The 24,414-nt window shown below is 36.2% G+C and overlaps 3 protein-coding genes and 1 pseudogene across 3 annotated transcripts; 2 read left to right on the top strand and 2 right to left on the bottom strand.

The window, feature by feature from the left end:
• Positions 1–42: 42 nt before the first annotated feature.
• On the top strand, positions 43–2,279 carry LOC103934476 (putative ripening-related protein 1). The gene has a single exon (XM_009344222.3). It carries the CDS (start codon positions 1,521–1,523, stop codon positions 2,085–2,087), a length of 567 nt encoding a protein of 188 aa, XP_009342497.2. The 5' UTR covers positions 43–1,520; the 3' UTR covers positions 2,088–2,279.
• Positions 2,280–4,068: 1,789 nt separating this feature from the next.
• LOC103934492 lies at positions 4,069–4,902 on the top strand (annotated as a pseudogene).
• A 415-nt stretch (positions 4,903–5,317) lies between these two features.
• On the bottom strand, positions 5,318–9,825 carry LOC103934477 (AT-hook motif nuclear-localized protein 9). Its single transcript, XM_018644314.2, has 6 exons — positions 9,118–9,825; positions 8,135–8,665; positions 7,520–7,587; positions 6,796–6,927; positions 6,115–6,276; positions 5,318–5,747 (listed from the first exon to the last, which is right to left on the bottom strand). Exons 2-6 carry the CDS (start codon positions 8,553–8,555, stop codon positions 5,517–5,519), a joined length of 1,014 nt encoding a protein of 337 aa, XP_018499830.2. The 5' UTR covers positions 8,556–8,665; positions 9,118–9,825; the 3' UTR covers positions 5,318–5,516.
• A 9,477-nt stretch (positions 9,826–19,302) lies between these two features.
• LOC103934488 lies at positions 19,303–20,410 on the bottom strand. Its single transcript, XM_009344237.3, has 3 exons — positions 20,250–20,410; positions 20,093–20,154; positions 19,303–19,753 (listed from the first exon to the last, which is right to left on the bottom strand). Exons 1-3 carry the CDS (start codon positions 20,305–20,307, stop codon positions 19,631–19,633), a joined length of 243 nt encoding a protein of 80 aa, XP_009342512.1. The 5' UTR covers positions 20,308–20,410; the 3' UTR covers positions 19,303–19,630.
• Between the last annotated feature and the right edge of the window lie 4,004 nt (positions 20,411–24,414).

Genomic DNA, 24,414 nt, shown 5'->3' with positions numbered 1-24,414 from the left:
ACCGTTGGTTTCTACCCTAATCATCCTTCCTCCCAAGTCCACTCCACGTTGTCCATCCTCGACTCCAACTCTCAGTCATCTTCTCCTCTGTCGTCGCAACCAACACGACGGCACCACCCATCCTCCCCTCCACGGTTCCACCCACACGATGGCACCACCCATCCTCCTCTCCTAGGTCTCCTCGAACTCAACTGTCACTGGAGTCCCTCCCCAAACCCAACCAGCCATGTCGAAGCTCATCGGTGTCCTCGCCTTCCTAACCCTAACCCTCCAATTTTTGGCCCACTCATTGCCAGTAAACTCCTTGTTCTTCAAGTCCCTCCAGTTTTGAGGCTTCGAGCTGGATTCAAGCTCGCAGATGATCCCAAGATCTCCTCGGAGCGATACGGCCTCTATGGATACGAGAAAGTTTGTGTTTTTGTACTTCTGATTGTTTGTGTTGTTCTCTCTCCCAAGATCTCCTTTCTCAGTTTTGATCTTCTGATTGTGTTTTTGTGATTTGGGAGAAAGTTGTGGAATTTGAGAACTTCTGCTTGGTCGATTGAAATGGAAGATCAATTTACTCAGGCCGAGGACTCTAACAATGTTTGTTTGCGAGCTTTAGCATGTCGTTGGGCTCGATTGATGCGACGACGTTTAAGCTCATGTTGCTGCTATTGGAGACACCATTGAAGTAGAGCTATTGGTTGAGCTGGAGGTCGGAGGGATAAGACCGGCGGCGAGGAAGTTTCAATCTGTGCCAGAATAAAATAAAAAAAAAAGAAAAAAAAAAGTTTCAAACAGGCCAGGTTAGGTCCGATTCCTGTTTTAAAATATGGTATACTCGCTCCAGTCCGGCCCATGCCCAACCCTAGCCACATGTGCTTATAAAGTAATGGACTTACTCCCCATTGCCAAGTGATTTTATTGTCGAACCCCAACCTCCTTCAGAAACAAACTTACAGGTTAAAAATGCTACGTGCCGGTTTCAAATTTCCAATTTTCTAGTTGAAAATTTTTTTATTTTTCTTTTCCAGTTAAAAAAAATTTTGTTAGTTTCTAAGTTAGTTTCCTGTCTTGTGGACTAAAGGTTTGTTTCGGATTTGTTTCCTACATTCTCCTCCAAGAAGAATTAAAGTATTCCTAGTGCATGTGACTTGTGAGAAAGAATTCTGAAATTTAACCCTAAAACTTTTATTTTTAGAAAATGCACATGATTAAACAGGAATTGGAAACTTTGAATACTTAAGTAGTATGTTCCTCCAAAATTATTTTTACGTTGCCGTTATGTTGATGGAGTGTGTATATATAATATACTATATTGAATTTGATAAGTGTTGCGTCCTGGCAAAACCAAGTTGCAAAGAAACTAATTAGTTTTCTTCAGTATCAGAATTTAATTTTGTTAATATTCCGCAAACATCCAAAGATAATATGGTTTGGAAGTTCCTATTTATACCCACCCACAATTTCTTTTATGCATCGAACTAAGCATATCCACCACAAGAGCACAACTAGAGAGATAGAGAGAAACAGAGAAAATGAAGAGTTTCATTTCCAAAGAGTCCATTGTCCTACTAGTAATTCTTCTTTCGGCAATTTGCTTGGTCGCTGAAGCTCAACAATGTCGTCCAAGCGGCAAAATCAGAGGAAGGAAGGCCCCTCCTGGACAATGCAACCAGGAAAATGATTCTGATTGTTGTAAGCCGGGCAAAATGTACCCAACCTACACATGTTCACCGCCATTGTCTGGGAGCACCAAGGCCACCCTCACCCTTAACAGTTTCGAGAAAGGTGGAGATGGTGGCGGTCCATCAGAATGTGACAACCAATACCACAATGACAACACACCAGTTGTGGCACTGTCCACCGGATGGTATAGCAACGGAGATAGGTGCCATAAACAAATCAGAATTAATGGTAACGGACGTAGCGTGTTGGCCATGGTGGTGGATGAATGTGACTCTACTGAGGGATGTGATGCAGATCATGATTACCAGCCTCCTTGTCCTAACAACATTGTTGATGCCTCAAAAGCTGTTTGGAAAGCCCTGGGTGTGCCTGAAGACCAATGGGGTGGCCTAGATATCACTTGGTCCGAAGCTTAGTTACATTAATTAATTTCCGTCTTGCTTGTTGCTTTGCGTGTATGGTCGTTGTGGATTGTGTTCTATAATATGTTACAAGTACTATACTATTTAAGTAGTCAATATATTTAAACTTGTTTTTCTTATACTTTGTCTACTGTAAATTATAAAGTAATATTACATAATCATTTATATATCACTCGACTTCTGTTTTGTTTTAGCTCGTTATCTAGGTCTTATCTCATACCTTCAAGCAGCTGTTCTTTTTGGCTTTTCTTTCTTTCATGTCAAGGCATACTTGCCTTCTCATTACAACAAGTTTAAAAAAAAATGGAGATAGTGAAAGTAAAAGAGTCTTACTTTGGTGAAAAGAGAAACCTTGCAAGAACTTATAAGAAGTTGGGGTACTCCCCATAATGCCAATTGGTTTTATGATGGAACCCCAATTTTTTCATAGTATCAGAGCAGGTTATCTCATATGTGAAGCCAAACGGCCATACGCGCTCCACGACACCCCATTGTGTTGTCCACATGTTAGGCTTGAAAATTCGCCACATGTGAGGGGACATGTTGAAAATAAATCCCATATTGATGGATGGAGGAACCTTGCATGGGCTTATAAGTAAGTTGGGCTACTTCATATATTGTCAATTAGTTTTACGATGAAACCTCAACTTTCTGTATAGTATCAAAGTAGGTTGGTCCATATGTAAAGCCCAATAGCCACACGTGTTCCACGTCAATTCGTGTTGTCCACATGTTAAGCATGAAAGTTCGCCATGGGGAGTGTGTGAGAATGTAATGTTAAAAGAGTTTCACATTGGTGAAAGGAGAAATCTTACGAGGGCTAATAAAAGGTTTGGCCACTCCTCAGATTACCAACTCGGGTGCTACGGTTCATACGACTTATGACCCTAATGAATTTGTTGGTGAAACTACAGCATAACTAATGCCAATGGTGAAGCCTCTGTTGTCGTTGGCGCTAGCACTGTTCATCTTTCTTCTACTCTCTCTTTACCCAATACTTTAATTGTTGTCTCATGGAAATATAAATTGAGGTCTCCTTTTGTCTTGTCTAGGATATTCTCACGAAGGAGATCATTAGTTGTGGTAATAAGAGGAGAGATTTATATTTTGTGGATGATGTCAGTACGGGTCAGGTGAACTTGACCCAAGGGGCAGCTAATAACAAGAGGAGACAAAGTGTAGTTGTGGCATCCTCGTTTGAGTCATCCATCTTTTAGTTCTTTGAAACATTTGCTACCAAATTTATTTGTTGGTTGTTCTGATTCTGATTTCAAGTCTGATATTTTCATTTTAGCCAAGAGTCACCGTGTGTCTTATCCTTTGAGTTCTAATACTGCTCCTTTTGGATTAATAGATTCCGATGTTTGAGGGCCATCCCCGATTTCTACTTTTTCTGCCGTTCAATGGTTTGTAGCTTTTGTGGATGATTGTACACGAATAACTTGGTTTTATGCCCTAAAAGTGAGGTTTTCAGCAAATTATGTTTGACGGTTCATGAAGCCTTGCAAAAACTGGAGCTTCATCCTCTGAACAATCGCAAACCTGAACAAACAACTAAGATTGTAATCTTCATTTCTCTTCGTAAATACGTGAAGTGATCTTGCGTTCCCCTTTTCTCAGAGTGTACTCTTCCCCTTTTTTTTCTAATTTTTGGATTGAATAAATCAAAGAGAGTGGACTGACTAAAACAAGGATTGCAGAAAAAGAAAATGGGAGTGTGACAATCACTACCAGACAATACCAACTCTTACTATAATATTGTTCGGAACCATATTAACAGTCATTATTATGTGAAGAATAGTCCAAACAATTAAACAAGATTTCGTTACTGATAATTACATAAAATTCTCGGTAACCATATAGGACACTATTATAGTCAATGGGTTCAAAGATTTGTTTTAGCTCTAATTAATTAAGATTTTGATGCTTAAAATGATTCCGTTACGTTTATGGAGTCTAATACATAACAGCATAGCAAATCATATGTTGAAGTTTGATTGTTATTTTGGTAATAGGGAATTGCTATATATGCTACCCTCAAACGCTGTTATGCATCAACCATATCCCACACAACAACTCTAGAGAGAGAGAGAGAAACAGAAAGAAAATGAAGTTAGCGATTCTCTCAAAAGGGTCCATTATTCTACTGGTCGTTCTCCTTTCAGCGATTTGCTTGCTCACTGAAGCTCAACAATGTCGTCCAAGCGGCAGAATTAGAGGAAGGAAGGCCCCTCCTGGACATTAATGCAACCAGGAGAATGACTCTGATTGCTTTAAGGCCGGCAAAATGTACACAACCTACACATGTTCACCACCACTGTCCGGCAGCACCAAGGCCTACCTCACTCTTTAACAGTTTCGAGAAAAATGGTGATGGAGGCGGTCCATCAGAATGTGACAACAAGTACCACAATGATAACACACCAGTTGTTGCATTGTCGACTGGATGGTACAACCATGGAGGAAGGTGCCTTCACAACATCACCATTAGCGGTAACAAGCGCAGTGTGGTGGCGATGGTGGTGGATGAGTGCGACTCAACCAAGGGATATCTGACGTCGATCATGACTACCAACCACCGTGTGTTTGGAAAGCATTGGGCGTTGCTCAGAAACAATAGGGTGGCTTAGATATCACATTGTTTGAGACTCCGATGCTTAGTTACTTTTTGTATCTGTCTACCTTGGTTCATTTGTTCTAATCTATTTCTTCTGTTCTGTCTTATATATGTGGTGCACTTGTTTCTGTTTTTCAACCTGTTCCTGTCTGTTTGCTTAGATCGGCAAAGCATAACCAATGTTGGGAAAAAGTGGTTTTCATCTTTTCTCCGTCGGTGGCCAAAATTTTTGAAAACACATGAAAAGGTAGAAAGGTGAATAGAGGGAATGAAAACAACATAGAAGAGGAAGGTCTATCAACGTAACATGTCAAACACGAGAAATTTAATCATCGTTCATCCTGATTGAATCAGAAAAGTAAACTTCAGTTAAGGAAATGAGAAGATCAACGTAGATCAATGTAGACGTTCCTTCACTACATGAAACATAAACACTCTGTTGATCAAGAATGTGTGATCCTAATTTACAAGCACGTATGCCAGTGAAGGAAAGAAACTTCAATCTGAATCTTGTTTTTATGTCGTCAAAGAATAAAAGTTACTATACCTACAGATGAAAGTGAATTGAAATAATCAAAACTATGAATGGGTAAATTGAAATCATGAATGCTCAATTTCAAACTAAATTTTGATTAAACTAAATAAATATAGTACATTCCCAATGTCTATCATGGATAAATGAAGTTAGAATCATCGAAGCCAACAATCATCTGGCTTCTGTTTTCCGTCATCGATGCTTCAAAGAAAAATAAATGTAACTAGCAATGAAACTGAAATTTACACACATGACCATGTAAACGAAATAGTTACCCTCGCATCAAATCAATGCCAACATGACTGTTATGCATATCCAGTGGCTGTGATGCCTGCCATGCGGCCAATGAAGCACTTTGGCTAAGACTTTGATCTGGTTGAATGCTGTTTAGTGCAACTGAATTGTCAACTGTGTTATGTTCCAAGTTTGTGACACCTTCTACGGCTTCCTTTTTCTTGTTCTTTGTCTTCAAACCACCCCATGTGAAGCTACCTAATATCACCTGGAATCATCCACCATGTGTTTCAGTCTCAAATTTAACAAGGGAGACGAAGGAAGAAAAACGGTAACTCCTATAAGACATTTTCTCGTCTACTTATGTCTACTCCTATCGTTCAGACAACCAACATGATGTTTTCTGTGGCAGTAGTAATAGCTAAAAATTATGCTGGCATGTTTCTGTTCTGGTGAAGCCACTACTCTATCTGAAGACCATTTACGGTCATACTAACAATACTTGTAAAGAAAACAGCACTGACCCCATAAAATTCTTTTCCCATTGAAAATATTAACTACCAATTGATAGGGATGAAAAAGATTTACTGAGCAAACACAAGAACCGAAAGCTAAAGCAATGAACAAGTTACTACCTGAACAGGGGTTGCTGCAATAAGCATCCCTCCTACTCCACCACCAATGACACGACCATCAGGACTAGCAAGGGAGACGCTCAGACCGCCACTTCGGTTTCGGGAGCTACCAATTTCAGTGAGCAAGTAAGAACCTGAGAGACATATAATCTCAAACCGTCCCTAAAGAAGTCGCAATCCACAAGAAAAGAAACTGTTTATTATTATCAGTAAAAAAGAAAAAAGAAGTTTCAAAGAAGATAGAACAATCAAACATTTTAACTAAAAAGAAAACAGAAGGATAATATGTAGAGCAACATGCATAAAATGTGTGTCACGCTGTGTATGGTATGCATACAAGCACACAAATGTCCATTTTTTCTGCAACCTATATTTTCTAAGCTGAATTTTACGATGGCTAACATATATAAGAATGCCCTTCGCATTTGCCTCAGATAAACGGCAAGCATCAACCCACCGTTCATGAGATGGCTCCGAAGTCGATGACACTAACTGGGCTCAGTTTTCACTTTTCAGGCATAATCTCATTCCTCATAGCTATAAACATTACTCACTCCAAATATACAAGAACATTTAAACCTTAGTGACTCTAGAACCTTCAGAAAGATCAAAAGTCTTATTACTCATCTACTAGACAGCTCATAACTTTACAAGAATTGGCATATCATAAAGTGTCCATACCTCATATGTGACTGTACCCCCAGAAGTTGAAGGCTGACGAAGTGTCACAGTAGAGACGGCACCATTAGCTGACAAGATGCACACAGCTCTTGGCCCTTGCTGTGAAAACGCCATTATTTTTGTTGCAACGTCCTGCAAGAAAAGATAAAAGGATTCAAGGCCTAAAGGAACTTCTCTCATTTGAGTAATGCAAGAATTCAATTGATAGTAGTAATAAAAAAATAACAATCACACCAGCGAAAATGATGAACCTTAATGTTTATCACTTTTTCCCATCAGATTTAGCATTAATTTCGTACAAGCAATGATCGTCATGGTACTTTGGTAGTTCAGAACTCTTTTGAAACTGCTTGTCATAGGCTACATTGAAGCCAACCACATAAAAATGGCTACTCTGAACCTACCAAACTCAGGCAGACTCGCAAGTATGGCTAATTTGGGTAAATACTACTCCTTTAGAAAATTATTATGTGTAATATCTATCCATCTACACAATTACTTATACGTAATAATCTAGAGGTATTATATCTACATAATTAAGCCGGCACACGACTAATGAATCAGGCCTCATCAAGCTCGGGATTCAGGACCACTCAATTCGGTTGCAGACCTAATCAGAATCCATGACACCACATCTTGCTAACCGTACTCTTAATGGAAAAAGAATTGAAGATTCATGCATATGTGAATAAATATATATGTTTGGTGAGATAATATGGCATACTTCTCCCACTGCAATGCTGATAATATGTGGAGTAAAACCTATCCCAGCCGAACCAGACAGCAATCCGCCTAGCAAAACAATCAACCATTTGCAACATCATTCTCATAACAAAAAGTTCCAATGCAGGGCAAGAAGCATATATTTAAACCATCTATGTAATACGAATCAATTTATTAAAAATGTGGCTGCTTTGCTACATTTATGTTTAAACAGCCGGTATAATTCCACATTTTAATGCCCTTGCGTATGTACCAAATGCATAAAAAATTACCAAAATTCTGTTTCGCCATTAGAATCATCATGTCTGCTATATGTTGCAATAGTTTCGTGACAGTTTACATGAAAGTAGTGGGAACGTCAGTATATTTACTTCTGATACAATCATGCAAGCATTCGAGTTATAGGCAAGGATTTCAGAACGCAACTAATCCCATATAATCATAGATTATGAACTTTTAAAAGCAGATTATGTGACAATGTAAAAAGATGCATTACAATATTTAGGCTACTCTAACTCAACAACGTTTCTGAGGTTTCTTTTCGCTTAAACGAATCAACAACATAAAACAAATAATTTCTTCAACAAGATATGGCAATACAGAAAATAAAATTTACCAAGAGATGCTAATTGTTGCTTCTTCCCAGACCCTGGTGGCCGCCCTCTACCTCGTTTTGGGCTTGATGATACCGTACCAGGATTAGCAGATGCTGCAGGAGACAATGCCAATGAAACAGTCCCATCAGGTCCATATTTTCGAGGCCTTCCTCTTTTCCTTTTCAAAGATTCGCCTGGTGGCGCCACAGTTGGTGCACCCACATTGACACCATGGTATGAAATAGCTGAAGAAGGCTCTACCGGCAATGTTGACTCAATGTTAGTTCCTCCAATATTAGATTGAAATGCCATATTTGGATTAGATAAGGGATGAATGCCTGGCGATCCATGTAATCCAGAGAGTGTTCCAGACCCAGTTATTCCTCTAGACGTAAAGTAAGAGGCTGACCCCGACAATGCCATAGGGTCCCTACGATCCATGCATTTATTTCGGTTATCTTTCAAAGGCAATTTCGAAGCCCCAACTTTGCAACTCAATGCAAAATGCCCCCTCCTGCTCTAGTACTCACTATGCAGTACTAGGACAAGCTCTACAGAAACACAAAATTCAGCAGAATGTGAACCCAATTTGCACATACTAGACAATGTTTCTTCAAGGTATCGAAAATTTGAATGCAGAATACTAATACTGAAATTACTACAAGATATACATTGATTACAAAAAATGCAACATTTTACATCTTTTCAGGATTTGAGCATAACAAAACCATTAAATTGGTATCGAATTTCACAGATGAAGCATCTAAAAACTAGATTTGGAATTAAAAACTATAACAAAAGAGGAGGAAAACCAACTTCCTAGAATTTCATAAACAAAACAAAAGCTATGATATTTATATAAAATTGCAACTAGAATTAGAGCAAAAGTCACAAAACTTAAAGCAACCAAGAAAGCAAGAGAGAAAAGAAAGTTCAGAATTCAAAGGCAAATAATAATTAAGTTTGAGAAAAGACAAAGATGGAAGCTACTTTTACAGCTTACCAAACCAAGGGAAACAACAAAAGGCTTCATGCTTAAGGGAAAGAGCAAGAGAGACTGGAAGGAAACAGGTCCACTGTCACCAACTCATTATAAAGCCTTAGACACCAAGCGTCTTCAAAGGCAACCCCATAACCATATGCATCCAATCCAAAGCTCTAATCTTTCAAACTCCAATAATTCCAAAAACCACTCTTCAGAAACTTATATTTTAAAAAGGCCACAACTTTGAGTCAATGCCAGTGTTTAAGCACAAACCCAGTTTTCCTTTTGGCACCACAAAGTGTGAGAATGCAAAAGAAAAGATAACCCAAGTCAAAAAGACAGAGAGAGAGAGAGAGAGAGAGAGAGAGAGAGAGAGTCAAAGTGGCATTTTTTTCAAAGAGGTTGAGAGGTCAGATTTTGTTGAAGAAGTTTGAATTGTGTAGGGGAGAAAGAGAGAGAGAGAGAGAGATTTTTGAAGGGGCATTAAAGGTCGAACTGTTTTTTGGGAAATGCAGGAAGGAGGTCATTTGGTGAGTGAGAGAGAGAGCGCGGTATTTACTACTGGGTCTAGCACAAGTCCTTATCTGAATGCACTTCTCTAGGATGTAGTTCACTCTCTCTCCTCCTCTCCCTCTTCCTCTGAGAAAAGCTGTTTATCTTTCTCTGTTCAAAAGCACTACTCTCCTGTGTGTGTGGCACAAGTGGAAGTGGGTGATGATCCTTTGCTTTGCTTTTGCTTCCTTTCCCTTGTTGGACTATTCATGGGATAGCGTTTGAGAAGCAAACAAAAACTTGACAGAAAAAGCACTTCTTCTTTGGATAATACCGATTTATTATTTATTATTTTCCTGGGATTTTCTTTAATTTTGGATATGTATGAAAAGGTTGGGTTTGTGAGGAAGTCTATCCAACGCGCAAGTTAGTGTGTGGGGGATAAATGTGACTACGGAATATAGAGATGCTAATCACATTAACATTTTTCTCTCCTTGCATACTTCAACTGGATGGCAAAAATTAAAGGAGGTATACAAGGAGGCGTGTGGTTTTCATTTTTCTTTCATATAATATGAAGTTTTATATAACATTGACCAGAATTTAATGATAAATGACGGCGGCACATAAAAATTTTTATACATGAAAATGTTACACGCAACTTAGTTTTTGAGTAAATTGTGTTTATTTTGGTTTTGTTTTAACCAAAAAAAAGGGTTACGGTTTAAAATTATGTAGAATCGTAATGAATTCATTTGTGAAAAGTAAAAACTGACCTAAATCGAATCAGACCGACCACTAACATATTAGTATAAAAAAAATGATTTTCTACATCTTCGTTTAATCATGCTCATTGTTTTAGTTTAATAACCACAAATAAAGATAGGCGTGACGAAAAATCGTGTTTGAAAATCAATTCCTTATTATTACTTATATGTATTTCTTTACACAAGTAATTTCTTATTGGCTAATAACTAGGTAAGGATGTTGAATCTGATGATTGATGAAATATTGAAGTTGTTGATTTTTGAGTTGTAACTATATTTATTACCAAGAGGCGTATTGATAACCCTTGTTTTCAGTATTTATATTTCAGTTATCAAACAGTTTTCAATTATCAATTAAAAAAATTTAAAACTAAAAATTGAAAACAAAATTGTTATCAAATTGCCTATAAATTTTGAATTTTAATGACATGTACCATGAATTTGGTGTACTAAAAATGAAAATATAGGTAACAAATAATGATAATTTAAGAGAAAATTGTAGCAATGGTTCATCAATTTTAACCTAATTTTAGCAATGGTTCTTCAACTAAAAATTCATGATCATCGGTCCCTTAACTCATCAAAATGTGCATCTATGATTATTTTCACCCACTCTGTTAGAATTCCATGAAAATGACTCATGTTGGAAGGATCATTGCTACAATTGGGTTAAAGTTGAGGGACAATTGCTCCAATTGGATTAAAGTTGAGGGACCATTGCTATAATTTTTTTCATTTGGTTTTCCATGTTTGCCCATTGATACAACCTCATGTTCGTGGCACGTGACATTTTGATGAAAGTTCTAACAGAGTTGACAAAAATGATCATAACTACACGTTTTAATGAATTAAGGGACTACTAGACATGAATTTTTAGTTGAGGCACCATTACTCCAATTGGGTTAAAGTTAAGAGATCATTACTACAATTTCGTCATATTTTAATTGTTGTAATTCCTCTAAAATGCTAAAAATATGAAACTGAAGAAATAATTGAGTTTAGACCTAATCCTCTAGAACAAAAACATTCAACATTAATTTAGTTTGGTTCGGTTTGATTTTCTTAAAAACCTTTGTCAAAATCAAACCGAATAAAAAATTTAATACTGTATAATCGATTTAGTTATGATTTTGACGTGAAACTCATCCAATCTTAAAAGTCTCAACTAGTGCATTATATCATATGCATCACCAATCTTTGGGGCCAGCGCGTGAGACGTATTAAAAGACCAAGTACAAAGGTGACCTCACAGAAAATGGGTTGGGTCCCGGCCGTGTAGAGGGCGAATTTGCATGTGTGAGGCTCATCTCTCTCACCTCACCACTTTCCATGCCCGACGGTGGCCCATGCAACCAAGGAGAAAATATCTACACAGGACTACTGATGGCACAAACCTATACATGTAGGACAGTGCAGGCTGGAGACCCTTCCTGTAAAGTTTATGTACGTTGAAGCCTTGAAGGTTTCTGCATAATATGTGTGTGTGTGTGTGTAGCCTGGAAGGTTTCTGCATAATATGTGTGTGTGTGTGTGTGTGTGTGTGTGTTAAGGCTTCATAAGTTCATATACATTGTCGGTTTATTCACTAATGTTTTAACTTTTGGGTTAGCCGATTAAACTTTCGGATTATGTTTCTTTGTTAGTTTGTAAAATGCTGAGCAAGAAACCAGTTATTACTACGATTTAATGGTATTCATCTTCATTTTGTAAGTAAGAGATCTTTGGTTCAATACTCGCCAAAAACGAATTTGAATTACATTATTGATAGCTTATTGTGAGACTTAACCTACTCCCTCGCTCTCTTAGTGTAGATTAATATCGTTTGTTCAAAAAAAAAATTGCTGAGCAAGAATGCACCTATATATATCTCTATGTACCCATCTCTATATATATGTTTTATGAAAAAATGTAAACTTGATACGCGTTATTGCTTATTTTATGACAACTTAAATTTCAAGATTAGTGATTGTCTAACTTTAACGTGGATATATCCACACTAATTCTCTATGTTGACCATGCGATATAATAAGCCATATCAATAACATTAAGCAACATAAACTAATATCGAACAACAATTAAGGGATTAACAAATTGAGTTAAATATGGGAAATGCACTTTAAGGCCCCGTTTGGTAGGCGGGATAGGTTATTTTCAATCAAATTGAACTTTCAACGCAACTAATGTTTGGTGAGAAAAATTGTAACACGGACGAGATTGACTACAAATCCAAAATAAGGGAAGATATGATGGGTTATGTGATCCAACCACACACATGAGTTATGTAACTCATCTCTGCCAATCTAATTATATTCCTAAGGCCCAATCTCATCCAGCACACTAAACAAAAAATTCAAATCAAGGATTTGATTTTCCATCTGGAAATTAGAATAATGTTGGAAGAGAGATTTGCAATGCTTCATGCGTCCAATAAAATATAGTGAGTGAGATTTTGGAAAGTTGCATATAGAATTTTGGAGGTCTCTTTATTTGGTCTAGAATGGGATCATGTCCAAAAATGGAAGTTGATTGAACTTCATTTTTTAAGAAAAATTCCAATATTTTACCACAATTTTTTATTTGTTTTGGTGCCTCTTCAATTAAGATTTTGGCCAATTATGGAGGGCCAAAGGTTATGGGTGTCGTTTTCAATAATAATCATCACTTTCGAAATTTATAATTTGTTATGTCATTTGATACAATCTAGCTTTTCCCTTTTATCACCAAACACAACACTCTTGAAATCTAATAATGTTAATTTGTGTTACTTAATATTATGGTTTAGTGGTATTCCTCTTCACTTATAATTAAAAGGTCTTAGGTTCGATTCTCGTCGAAGGAAAATTTGAATCATATTATTGCTAGCCCATTGTGAGACCAAGCCCACCCCCTCCCTCTAAGTGTAGATAATATCGTCTATTAAAAATAAATAAATAAATAATGTTAATTTGTATCTTAGTACTATTTGCAAACATAGGTTAAACCAATTAGTTAGATTAATGTGCATGGTTGCTCTTTGGCACTTATATCCGCTTCTTCTTATTATAGATTGGAATAGTTTAAAATATCGTATAGCCAATTAAGAAAGTAGCATTTTTTATTGTATTGTAAGAAACGATAGATTTTAGGGGTGGGTTCGGTTCCGTTTGGTTCAGTTTTTTGCGAAAACCGTAAACCGAACCGAAATTATTGTTCGGTTCGGTTCGGTTTTCTATCGGTTTGTGTTCGGTTCGGTTTGTATTCGGTTCGGTTTCGGCCCGGTTTGGTTTTTTTTTTTTTTTTTTTTTTTGCTTTTTTCCTCAAGTAGCTTAAAAAAAGTATATGAAAACAACTTGCATCCATTTTGTAATAAGTCCTATTTCAACATAATCGTCAAGACTCAAAATAAGCATTCCAAATTTCTAATCTAATCATAGTCTCAACTCAAAGACAATGAAAATAAACATTCAATTCAAAGTTTAATTATAATCAAGTGTTCCAAAGTCCAAAGTTAAATAAACATCAAAGTTTAAATCTTCCAAAAGTCCAAACTTAAAATAAACATCAAAGTTCAAGTATTCCACATCTAAAAGACTAAAATAAACATTCCAAATTTCAACTTTCAAGTGCCCCACAATGAGAGTGATCCACGTACTTTTTCAACGACAATTTGCTTGCTAACGCTTGGGTGGCCTAGGGGGCAACATATCACCTTTTTTTGAACTTCCACTTGCCATTTCTACATAGAAATAATAAAAGAAAAGATACTAATTAAAATGATATTTAAAATAATCTAACAAAATCAAATGCAATAAAGGTTTAAGGGTTTTGTTAAAAAGATTAAAAAATTAAAAATAACCTCACAAATCCTGGAGGCATGAGGGTTCAAACCCATGCCTCCAGCTTGTAAAGTTTCATTAAAACCAACTTGGCAACTGGTTCTGTTTTGTTATGATTGTATGACTAAACTATTTATAAATATTCAAAAAAATTATATATATATATATATCGGTTCGGTTCGGTTCGGTTTCCGAGCCTCAAAAACCGAAACCGAACTGTTCAGATTCGGTTCGGTTCGGTTGGACAATTTCGGTTCGGTTTTTTTGCGGTTCGGTTTTTTTCAGCCTCAGTCCGGTTCGGTTGTCGGTTTTTTTCGGTTTTCGGTTTTTTGAACCCACCCCTAATAGATTTCATTGAAGAGGAAAGAACATTACATCAAAATACTAGCTATCAAAACCCTCAAATAACAAATTAGAAATACAGTTAGGAAGTTCCTCAAACCAAGAGTAAAAACTAACAACAAAGAAAATAACGAGCAAGGTGATGAACAACCCCAATAACTTGGCGGTGGACATGGATAGAAAAATGTCCCTCTCAAACATGAAAGTAGCATTTAAATATCCAACCAAAGAAATGTTCAAGAGTAAAGATTTGGATTGCGAATTGTGAGAAAAAAAAATAAAAAAAATCCTTTTTGAAAGGGATTAGCAAGATTGATCATTTTCCAAAGTAGATTGGTTTTTCGACATGCTACAATTCTTGTAGCTTCTATTAAGCTAGGGATTCGAATGCTCGATAGTTCTTCATTTCAAATTATACCGGTTTTTAAGACTGAAGATATCAACCACTCGGTCATCTCTCACATTTCATACCATAGGGGATATAGAATTAGTTTTATTAATAGGATGGTCCAATTTCAAAAAATTATAAGCCACTTTCCTTGAACATCATCCATTCTTCCAATTGAAAAGAGAGGAGGAATATTTGAGAAGGACAATGACCTTAAGAGGTAAAAAGCAAAGATTATGTTGGTTGGTGGAGATACCCTCAACCTATAGTTGTTGAACAATAACTTGTACATATTTGCTGAATTTAAAAGAAACAAATAGAACAAAAGGAATTATTTGTGTAAGTATTTTAAAGAATTAAAATACTAATATCGACCACACTAATTCCGTGGCCACACTTAATTCTCTATGTTGACAGTGCGATATAATAAACGATATCAATAACAATAAGAAACATAAACTAATATCGACCAACAATTAAAGTATTGACAAATTGAGTTAAATTTGGGAGAGGCCCCTTCCTTTATTGTAGATAATATCTTTTGTTCAAAAAAAAAAAAAAAAAGGCACTCGAAGGACCCGTTTGGTGGGCAAGATGGGATGAGTTATTTCCAATTAAATTGGACTTGTAGCCCAACCAATGTTTGGTGAGAAAAAAAAATTGTAACACGGATGAGATTGGCTACAACTCCAAAATAAGGAAAAATATTATGGGTTATGTATCCCAACCACATGCATAAGTTATGTAACTCATCCCAGCCAATCCAATCATATTCCAAGGTCCAATCTCATCAAGTCTACCAAACATGAAGTTCAAATCAAGAATTTGATTTTCCATCTGGAAATTAGAATAATGTGGGAAGAGAGATTTGCTATGCTTCATGCATCCAATAAAATAGAGTGAGAAATTTTGGAAAGTTGCATATAGAATTTTGGAGGTCTCTTTATTTTGGTCCAGCATGGGATCATGTCCAAAAGTGGAAGTACCTTGATCCCAATTTTAGAAAATTCCAATATTTTACCACAATTTTTTATTTGTTTTGGGGCCTCTCCAATTAAGATTTTGGCCGATCATGGAGGGCCAAAGGTTGTGGGTGTCGTTTTCAATAATAATCATCAATTTCGAAATTTATAATTTGCTAGGTCATTTGATACAATCTAGCTTTCCCCTTTGATCACCAAAACAACACTCTTAAAATCTAATAATGTTAATTTATCTTAGTACCATTTGCAAACATGGGTTAAACCAATTAGTTAGATTAATGTGCATGCTTGCTCTTTGGCACTTATATCTACTTCTTCTTATGGTAGATTGGAGTAGTTTAAAATATCGTTTAGCAAATTAAGAAAATAGCATTTTTTAGTGTACTGTAAGAAACGATAGATTTTATTGAAGAGGAAAGAACATTACATCAAAATACTAGCTATCACAACCCTCAAATAACAAATTGGAAATACAGTTAGGAAGTTCCTCAAACCAAGAGCAAAAACTAACAACATGAAAAGAATAGCGGGCAAGACGATGAACAACACCAATAACTTGGCGGTGGACATGGATAGAAAAATGTCCCTCTCAAACATGAAAGTAGCATCTAAATATCCAACCAAAGAAATGTTCAAGAGTAAAGATTTGGATTGCGAATTGTGAGGAAAAAAAAAAAAATTCCCTTTTGAAAGGGATTAGCAAGATTGATCGTTCTCCAACGTAGATTGGTTTTCCGACATGCTACAATTCTTGTAGCTTCTACTAAGCTAGGGATTCGAATGCTCGATAGTTATTCGTTTCAAACTATACCAGTTTTTAAGACTGAAGATATCAACCACTCGATCTTCTCTCACATTTCATACCATAGGGGATATAGAATTAGTTTTATTAATAGGATGGTCCAATTTCAAAAATTATAAGTCACTTTCCTTGAACATCATCCTTTCTTCCAATTGAAAAGAGATGAGGAATATTTGAGAAGGACAATGATCTTAAGAGGTAAAAAGCAAAGATTATGTTGGTTGGTGGAGATACCCTCAACCTATAGTTGTTGAACAATAACTTGTACATATTTGCTGAATTTAAAAGAAACAAATACAACAAAAGGAATTATTTGTGTAAGTATTTAAAAGAATTAAACAAATGTTGGTTTTGAGCCTTTGACTAGGAAGTTGTACTTGCTAATTATTGGTGACCATATCCTTTTATTTCTTAGCTAGTTTCTATATTTACACAACAACAAGAAGATTACTATCCCAAATGGTCAAATGAAAGAGGAAAATTACCTAATCTTAAAAAAATAAAAATAAAACAAAAGATTTCGAGTTAGCCATAACACAAATCTTTTATATATTTTAAAACAGTATCGAATTTAAATTTTTTTTTAAAATATAAATATTACAAGTGAGATAAAAATTGAGTATGAGTCGATCACAATCAATAGTTTAAAAAGCATCTAAAGGTCATGATTGTTATGGAGAAAATGTCCATCATGAAGTGACCTGAGCAGCTAGTCCGTCGGTGCACAATTTACGTTTCCCAAAATGCCCTTACTAGTAGTTTTTATTTCATGAGAATAAAGCCTGGTTTGATATTGCTGTGCTTTAAAAAAGAATCGCTTCTGCTATGCTGTGAAATAAAAAAGCTGTGAAATAAAACAAGAAAGTGTTTGGTAAACTTTTTTGTAAAAATGCTTTTTTTTTTTTCAAAAAAAAAAGCACTATTATAATGTTTGATAAACTTTTATATAAAACAGATGTGAAAAAAAACTAGTTTTTCAAAACTCGGTTTTGCATCTTTGTGTTTTTGGCTTTTTTTTTTTCACCCAAAACTGTGAAAAAAAACTAAAGCTGAATGTTTACCAAACATAAAAAAGCTCCAAACTTTTTTTGATAGCCACTTTTTTTTCAGAATCACCACAGTACCAAAATAGAGCTAAAACACTTGGATATAAGTTATTAAGTATGAGATTCCTTTCCCAAATATATATATATATATATATATATATATATATATATATATATATTTTTTTTTTTTTTTTTTTTTTTTAAACTGGCGACACCGAGAAAAAGAGAAAATGAACGAGAGACCTCAAGTGCAAATCTTGCATAAAATATTCTGATCCTAAATTCTACTGATCTTGTATGACATGCACTGGATGAATGAAGAATTGGATGCGCGGCCAAGGATTCCAATGAATATCATACACCAATGCACACTAGAAATTCTCTTCAACTATTCATATCGATAAGAAATGTTTTTAGAAGTAGAAGAGGTCAGACCCCAGAACTCTACAAGATGAGGCTGCTCAGTTTCCCAATGTGCCCTAAAATTGTTGGTGTCCTAAACACATACCCTCCAGGTTCCTCAATACTCAGACCTACCCAAATCCATGCCCTCCACTACTCTTGATAATTGAAAACTTAAAGCCACCGCCCAAAACGGAAGATGTGCCAATCTTCCATTAAGGGCACAGAACCTGTATCTTGCTATATGATCTTTGTTGAGGCAATTGTCAAAGTATTAGCATAAAGAATACACTTTGCCTCTTTGCTACTCGATAGAAGGAATCACCTTATCATAAATCGACCTAAATCATTAGAGAATTACCAAGAACTACATACTTTTGAGCACTTAAATTCTAAGAGTCGGATTTGAAAGTGACACCCAAAGATAATTTTAAGAAAAATACCTTCAAAGAAGTTACACAGAAGCTTCTGCAAGAAGAGTAAATTGGTTGATGGCTGAACCATTCAAAGAAGCTGTTCAAAATCAGGCTGTAAACCACAGGTTAATCAACAGTTACAATGAGCAAATTAATGTGAATCAGTACCTGACTCAAATGTTTGCTACTATTTCTAACAAACATCACATATTGCCTATAACAGTTGATTGAATTGTCCATCACTATGCCCTTCAGACGAGATCAACATTATAAAACAACAGTTTGTTGTATATTCTCCACTATCGCAGAATCGAAATCACAACCAACTTGGGTTTATTGTTCTTGTGATCACTCGATTTTCCACTCCTAGTTGATCTGACCTTTTTTAGTTCATAAATATACATTGGACACAAGATTCTTGACTAGTAAAACATTGTTGAATATATAGTTTCATCACAATCCAAAGCTTTTGCTAAACTGTGTCACGACCCTAATCAGCCTACACCATGCATCTCACTGAACCTCCTTTATTCCTTTCACACACTTCTACCCAACAAGTCCTGATATAACCTCCCTTTCTTCTTTTCATGCTCGTCTCACAACAATTCCTTATACAGTATGTCTGGTAACTATCTATAAAACATTCCAGTCCAATTATCTTTCTTGGGGATATGCATGGGAAGCCTGTGCAAAAGTATTCTAATTTAAAACATTGATTTTGAACTGGGTTCTTAGCAAGATCAAAAAGAATTAAGATACTAAATCACAATCTTCACTTTTACAACATACAAGCCATATGTCATAAGACATTTAATGTCTTTGCTCTATCATCGTCAGCATTCTAACTATTAATTAAGCCACAAACACACTGGAAACAGGGTAAGAACAATGTTGTGGCATTGTCTAACAATACGAATTTTCCAACTAAAATTCGACATTGTACTCGTAATCAAAGGAGCAAAATTGTGACAATGACCAACAACATCAGAGAAACCTAAAATAAATATCAAAAAGGCAAATTCATAACCATTTCTTTCAATACTTCTTAACATACACAGATAACCATTGCGACTGAACCTCATTTGTCAACCTCCATTGCTTGGGCGGCTTTAGCCTTATTCAGCGCCGTCATTTTGGTCTTGAACTTTTTCTTGCCTACTTTAAAACCTCCACCCTTCGTTTTCTTCTCATTACCATCAACCTGTTGTACATAATTTAGTTAAAAACAAACTCTCCGCGAAGGTTTACTTAAAAAAAAGAAACGATAAATCTTTGTTCCAAAAATGACTGTAAGTCTATAATACAATACAGGGAAAGTTGAATTCACAAACATTCGTTAAAAATTTAAACAACCCAACTCTAATATTGTTCTGCTGGGGAACTCTAATTAGTCTCCTACCTACAAATTAATGAAAAACCGAGTAAATTTGAACAATTTCCGATTTCAAAGTTAGTATTTTTCATAAACCCAATAAACCAAAAGTAGCTAATAGTTCAACAAAAAAAACCCAACAGATTATACAGAGAGGGAAAAACTCACTTTCATCTTGCTCTTCTTTGCCTGAAGCTTCTTTGCCTTCTTTTCCCTTTCTTCTTTCTCCCCTAATTAAATTACAGAGAAAATTTGAATATATATACACAACAATTATATATAGGAATTAGAGAGAGACAGAGTGAGAGAGAGAGAGGGGGATTACTTTTGAGTTCGAATTCATGCTGCCTTTTTCTACGAGCTAGATCGTTCTTCTTCGACATTTTTCTCTCGCACACCTTTCTCACTCTGAATCGCTGAAAAAACAAAGAACCACTAAACCCTAATCCTGATGGAGGAGAGATGTCTTAAAGTGGGACTATTGAATATTTCAATTACAAATGTACCCGCTCAATTTTGTGGTTCTTCACTTTGGTCCTCCATCTTTTTGTTTTATTTGACCCGAATCCTGCATCCTTTCTTTTAAGGGTATTTATTGACGGATCGAATTGCAAACAAGGCTTTCAATTTTCCTTCTAAAATTTTAGAATCAAACTTGAAATTTCATAAGAAAGTTCGAAAATTCTTATATTTTATAAGTTTTTAAATATTCTTAAACATTTTTATATATGCAATTTATTGCTTTCTCTTCATATTCCGTATGGGCCTATGTATAATCTAATTATTATTTTTTATGTACTGATATATTATATTCATCTTTTAAGCATAGTGTATGGTTAACATAAAATAACGAATAAAATACAAAAAAATTAATCACACAGTAAATAATTTTAGTAAATAACTATAAAAATTCTACTCGCAAATTAGGAATTCTCAAAATTTATAAATAGGTACAAATTCCCATTCTGTTGAAAAGTCTGATGTCTGATGGCAATGAATGCCCACACAGTATGTTAGCAAAAGTCTTCAGCATGGGCAGAAATTTTCAATGCCCATGCAAAGTGAAAGTTAAATGTGAAATTGTATAGTCAGACGAAGTGTCATAAAATTCAAGATGCATTAACTGCATCAGTTTGGAGTTGCTCTATAAATAGAGCACTCCGCATGTTTTTAAGTTACAAGGAAAAGAAAGAAGAAGTTAACGAGAGAAAAATATCAGTAACATCATCTATTTTCTCTACTTTTATTTGTTATCCTCTTGTGTTATAGTTTTTGTGTGGCATTTTACATCTACCTTGCACCTAACACTAAAAAGGTTATCTCTCAAACTTTAACCCTTTTATAACACGTTATCAGCACGAGTCTCTAAATATAATTATTCTCTCATATCTCTTCGCCAAACGAACGAAAGAAAGAAAAAATGTTTCCTTTAAGGTTTTTACTATTCATCTTCTTCCTCTGCCTCAACTGCGTCGTATACCATCGCGATGAATTGTTTGCTCCATGCCTGCTTTTAGTCCTCCAACTAACGGTTACATACATCTTTGATTACTTGTTTGGTGTAGAGATTGATTATTAACCCAGTATTTATTTATGTTAATTCTATTGCAATCCAAGATGGTGCGGTACAATCGCCCATCTTGAACTGCAAATTTATTCTTACTGCGATCCAAGACGGTGCTGTATCATCGCCTATCTTGGACTGCAGATTTAATTTTACTGCAAATTTTAGGTGGAGCGGTATAATCGCCCACCCTACCCTGCTTATAAATTTACCTGCTGTTTAATTTTATTGCAATTTTAGGTGGTGCGGTATAATCGCTCACACTGCTCTGCATATTTAATTTTCCTGTTACTTGAGTGGTGTGGAATAATCGCCCATTCTATATTACATTATTTCAATAAGAATGGTGCGGTACAATCGCCCTTCTCATTCACCCTGAAAATCTCGAGCCAAAAGTTTCGAGTGCTTATCATTTTGGCTTGAAGATCAAAATGAAAAATTTGTAAGAACCAAAAGTTCTAACATCATATTCCTCCAGAAATACATATTATTGCAAGTTCTTACACATCTCATTTTCTTTCAGAAAAGAAAATGGCGAACTTGACGAAGCTTGAATTTGCTGCCCTGGATATTACCGGGAAGAATTAACTGACCTGAGTACTGGATACCAAGATCCATCTGGAAGCAGGAAATCTTGGAGATACCATTAGGGAAGAGAGCAACTCATCCTCTCAAGATCGGGCAAAGGCCATGATTTTCATTCGCCGCCATCTTGATGAGGCGCTAAAGAGCGAGTACTTAACGGTTGAAGATCCGTTAGCTCGCTGGAATGCCTTGAGAAATAGATACAATCACCAGACAACGGTGATTCTGCCAAGGGCCCGCTATGAGTGGACTCATCTGAGGATCCAAGACTTCAAGTCAGTGGCAGAATACAATTCTGCATTGTTCAGAATTACCTCTCAGATGAAGCTCTGTGGGGATATTATTACTGAGGAGCATATGCTGGAAAAGACTCTCAGCACATTTCATGCCTCCAACGTGCTCCTGCAACAGCAGTATAGAGCGCGAGGCTACACTGAGTACAACCAGCTGATATCTGTGCTCTTAGTAGCCGAACAGAATGATGAGCTCCTGATGAAAAACCATCATTACCGACCTACTGGATCTGCACCATTCTTAGAAGTGAATGCTGCTTCCCTCGAAGTGAACGCCACATCCTCTGGTGATGATAATCATAAACGAGGACGTGGCCACAAGCGAGTTCGATGGAATAGGAAAGGCAATAACCATGGAGTTCAGTTTCATAACCAAGTTCCCAGGAATAATTCAGGCTCGAGCTTCAAAAATGCGAATCGCCACAAAGACAAAGCTCATATGAACAATGCTCCTAGAAACTCTGAAGGAGCCTGCCATAAGTGTGGTGGCAATGGGCATTGGGCGCGTACTTGTCGTACCCCAAAACATCTAATGGATCTGTATCAAGCCTCCCTCAAGGAGAAGGGTGTCGAGACCAACTTTCTCGACCAGGCTAGATCAATGGATATACCTAATCCAGTGTTTGACTTATCAGGGCAGTTGAACACAACTCATCTAGATGTTTCAGACTTTATTGTGAAAAGGGGAAATGAAGTATACCGGTCTGATTGAATCATTAATGTACTTTTATTATGCTGAACTTGTAGTATTTTCAGATTCAATAAAAGTGGCATGTAAATTTTCTTGTTATAACTTGCTTTTTATTCTGATTCTCTTACTTAGAGAGCATGGATAAAAATTGTGGTTATTCTCAGAACATGAGAAATAGCGGAGATATTTGTCTTGCAGACAGTGCAACTACACATACAATACTTCGTGATCGAAAGTATTTCTTAAGCTTAATACCTACAAGAGTAGGGGTAACAACAATATCAGGACGTTCAGATGTAATTCAAGGTTCAGGGAAAGTCCAGATTATGTTACCAAATGGAACAATATTGTCCATATAGAATGCATTGTATGCTACTCGATCTACTCAAAATTTGTTGAGTTTCAAAGACATACGTCTAAATGGATATCACATTGAAACAAAAAGTGCAGAAAATGTGGAGTATTTATGCATTACCTCCAATGATACCCAGAAGCGTATATTGGAGAAGTTACGTGGTATGTCGAGTGGATTGTATTATACATACATAAGGACAATTGAATCACATACTGTCATGAACCAGAAGTTCATTGATTCAAAGGTTTACATGCTTTGGCATGACCGTCTGGGTCATCCAGGATCTACCATGATGCGTCGGATCATTACCAACTCTAATGGACATCCATTAGTGAGCAGACACATTGCTGCCTTAAATGATAACCTTTGCAAAGCTTGTTCACAAAGAAAGTTGGTAATTAGACCATCTCAACTAAAGGTTGATGCTGAATCCCCATCATTTCTGCAAAGAATTCAAAGGGGATATTTGTGGGCCTATTCAACCATCATGTGGACCATTTCGATATTTTATGGTTTTGGTTGATGCATCTACCCGATGGTCACATGTTTGTCTCTTGTCTACTCGGAATGTAGCCATTGTGAGACTTCTTACTCAGATAATTAAGTTACGAGTACAGTTTCCAGATTATTCCATCAAGTCAATCCGACTTGATAATGTTGGTGAATTTACGTCTCAAACTTTTGATGATTATTGTATGATATTGGGCATTGATGTTGAACACCCTGTTCCTCATGTCCATACTCAAAATGGTTTAGCAGAAACATTGATCAAGCAGCTTCAGTTAATAGCTTGCACTTTGCTTATGAAAACCCAATTACCAGTCTCTGCATGGGGACATGCCATCTTACATGTTGCATCATTGGTTCGATTGAGACCTATAGCCAACCATCAATACTCTTCAGTACAACTCGTGTTTGGAAATCAGCTAAACATTTCCCATTTACGAGTTTTTGGTTGTGCTATTTATGTGCCTATTGCACCGCTGCAACGCACTAAAATAG

Source organism: the organism of the source record quoted next, unplaced genomic scaffold (assembly GCF_019419815.1).
Source record: "Pyrus x bretschneideri cultivar Hongxiangsu unplaced genomic scaffold, Pyrus_bretschneideri_v1 Contig40, whole genome shotgun sequence".
NCBI classification, from domain to species: Eukaryota; Viridiplantae; Streptophyta; class Magnoliopsida; order Rosales; family Rosaceae; genus Pyrus; species Pyrus x bretschneideri.
Note: the sequence above shows the minus strand (reverse complement) of the source record. Positions and strands in the feature narration are given on the sequence as shown.

What these genes read in the sequence shown, in the direction of transcription:
- LOC103934476 (XM_009344222.3), top strand. Translation starts at nt 1,521, where the DNA reads ATGAAGAGTTTCATTTCCAAAGAGTCCATTGTCCTACTAGTAATTCTT.
- LOC103934477 (XM_018644314.2), bottom strand. Translation starts at nt 8,555, where the DNA reads ATGGATCGTAGGGACCCTATGGCATTGTCGGGGTCAGCCTCTTACTTT. An exon ending in TCAGCATTGCAGTGGGAGAA is followed by an intron (nt 6,928 to 7,519) that starts GTATGCCATATT and finishes CTTTTCTTGCAG; the next exon opens with GACGTTGCAACAAAAATAAT. An exon ending in GGGGTACAGTCACATATGAG is followed by an intron (nt 6,277 to 6,795) that starts GTATGGACACTT and finishes CGACTTCTTTAG; the next exon opens with GGACGGTTTGAGATTATATG.
- LOC103934488 (XM_009344237.3), bottom strand. Translation starts at nt 20,307, where the DNA reads ATGTCGAAGAAGAACGATCTAGCTCGTAGAAAAAGGCAGCATGAATTC. An exon ending in GCATGAATTCGAACTCAAAA is followed by an intron (nt 20,155 to 20,249) that starts GTAATCCCCCTC and finishes TAATTTAATTAG; the next exon opens with GGGAGAAAGAAGAAAGGGAA. An exon ending in CAAAGAAGAGCAAGATGAAA is followed by an intron (nt 19,754 to 20,092) that starts GTGAGTTTTTCC and finishes TATGTACAACAG; the next exon opens with GTTGATGGTAATGAGAAGAA.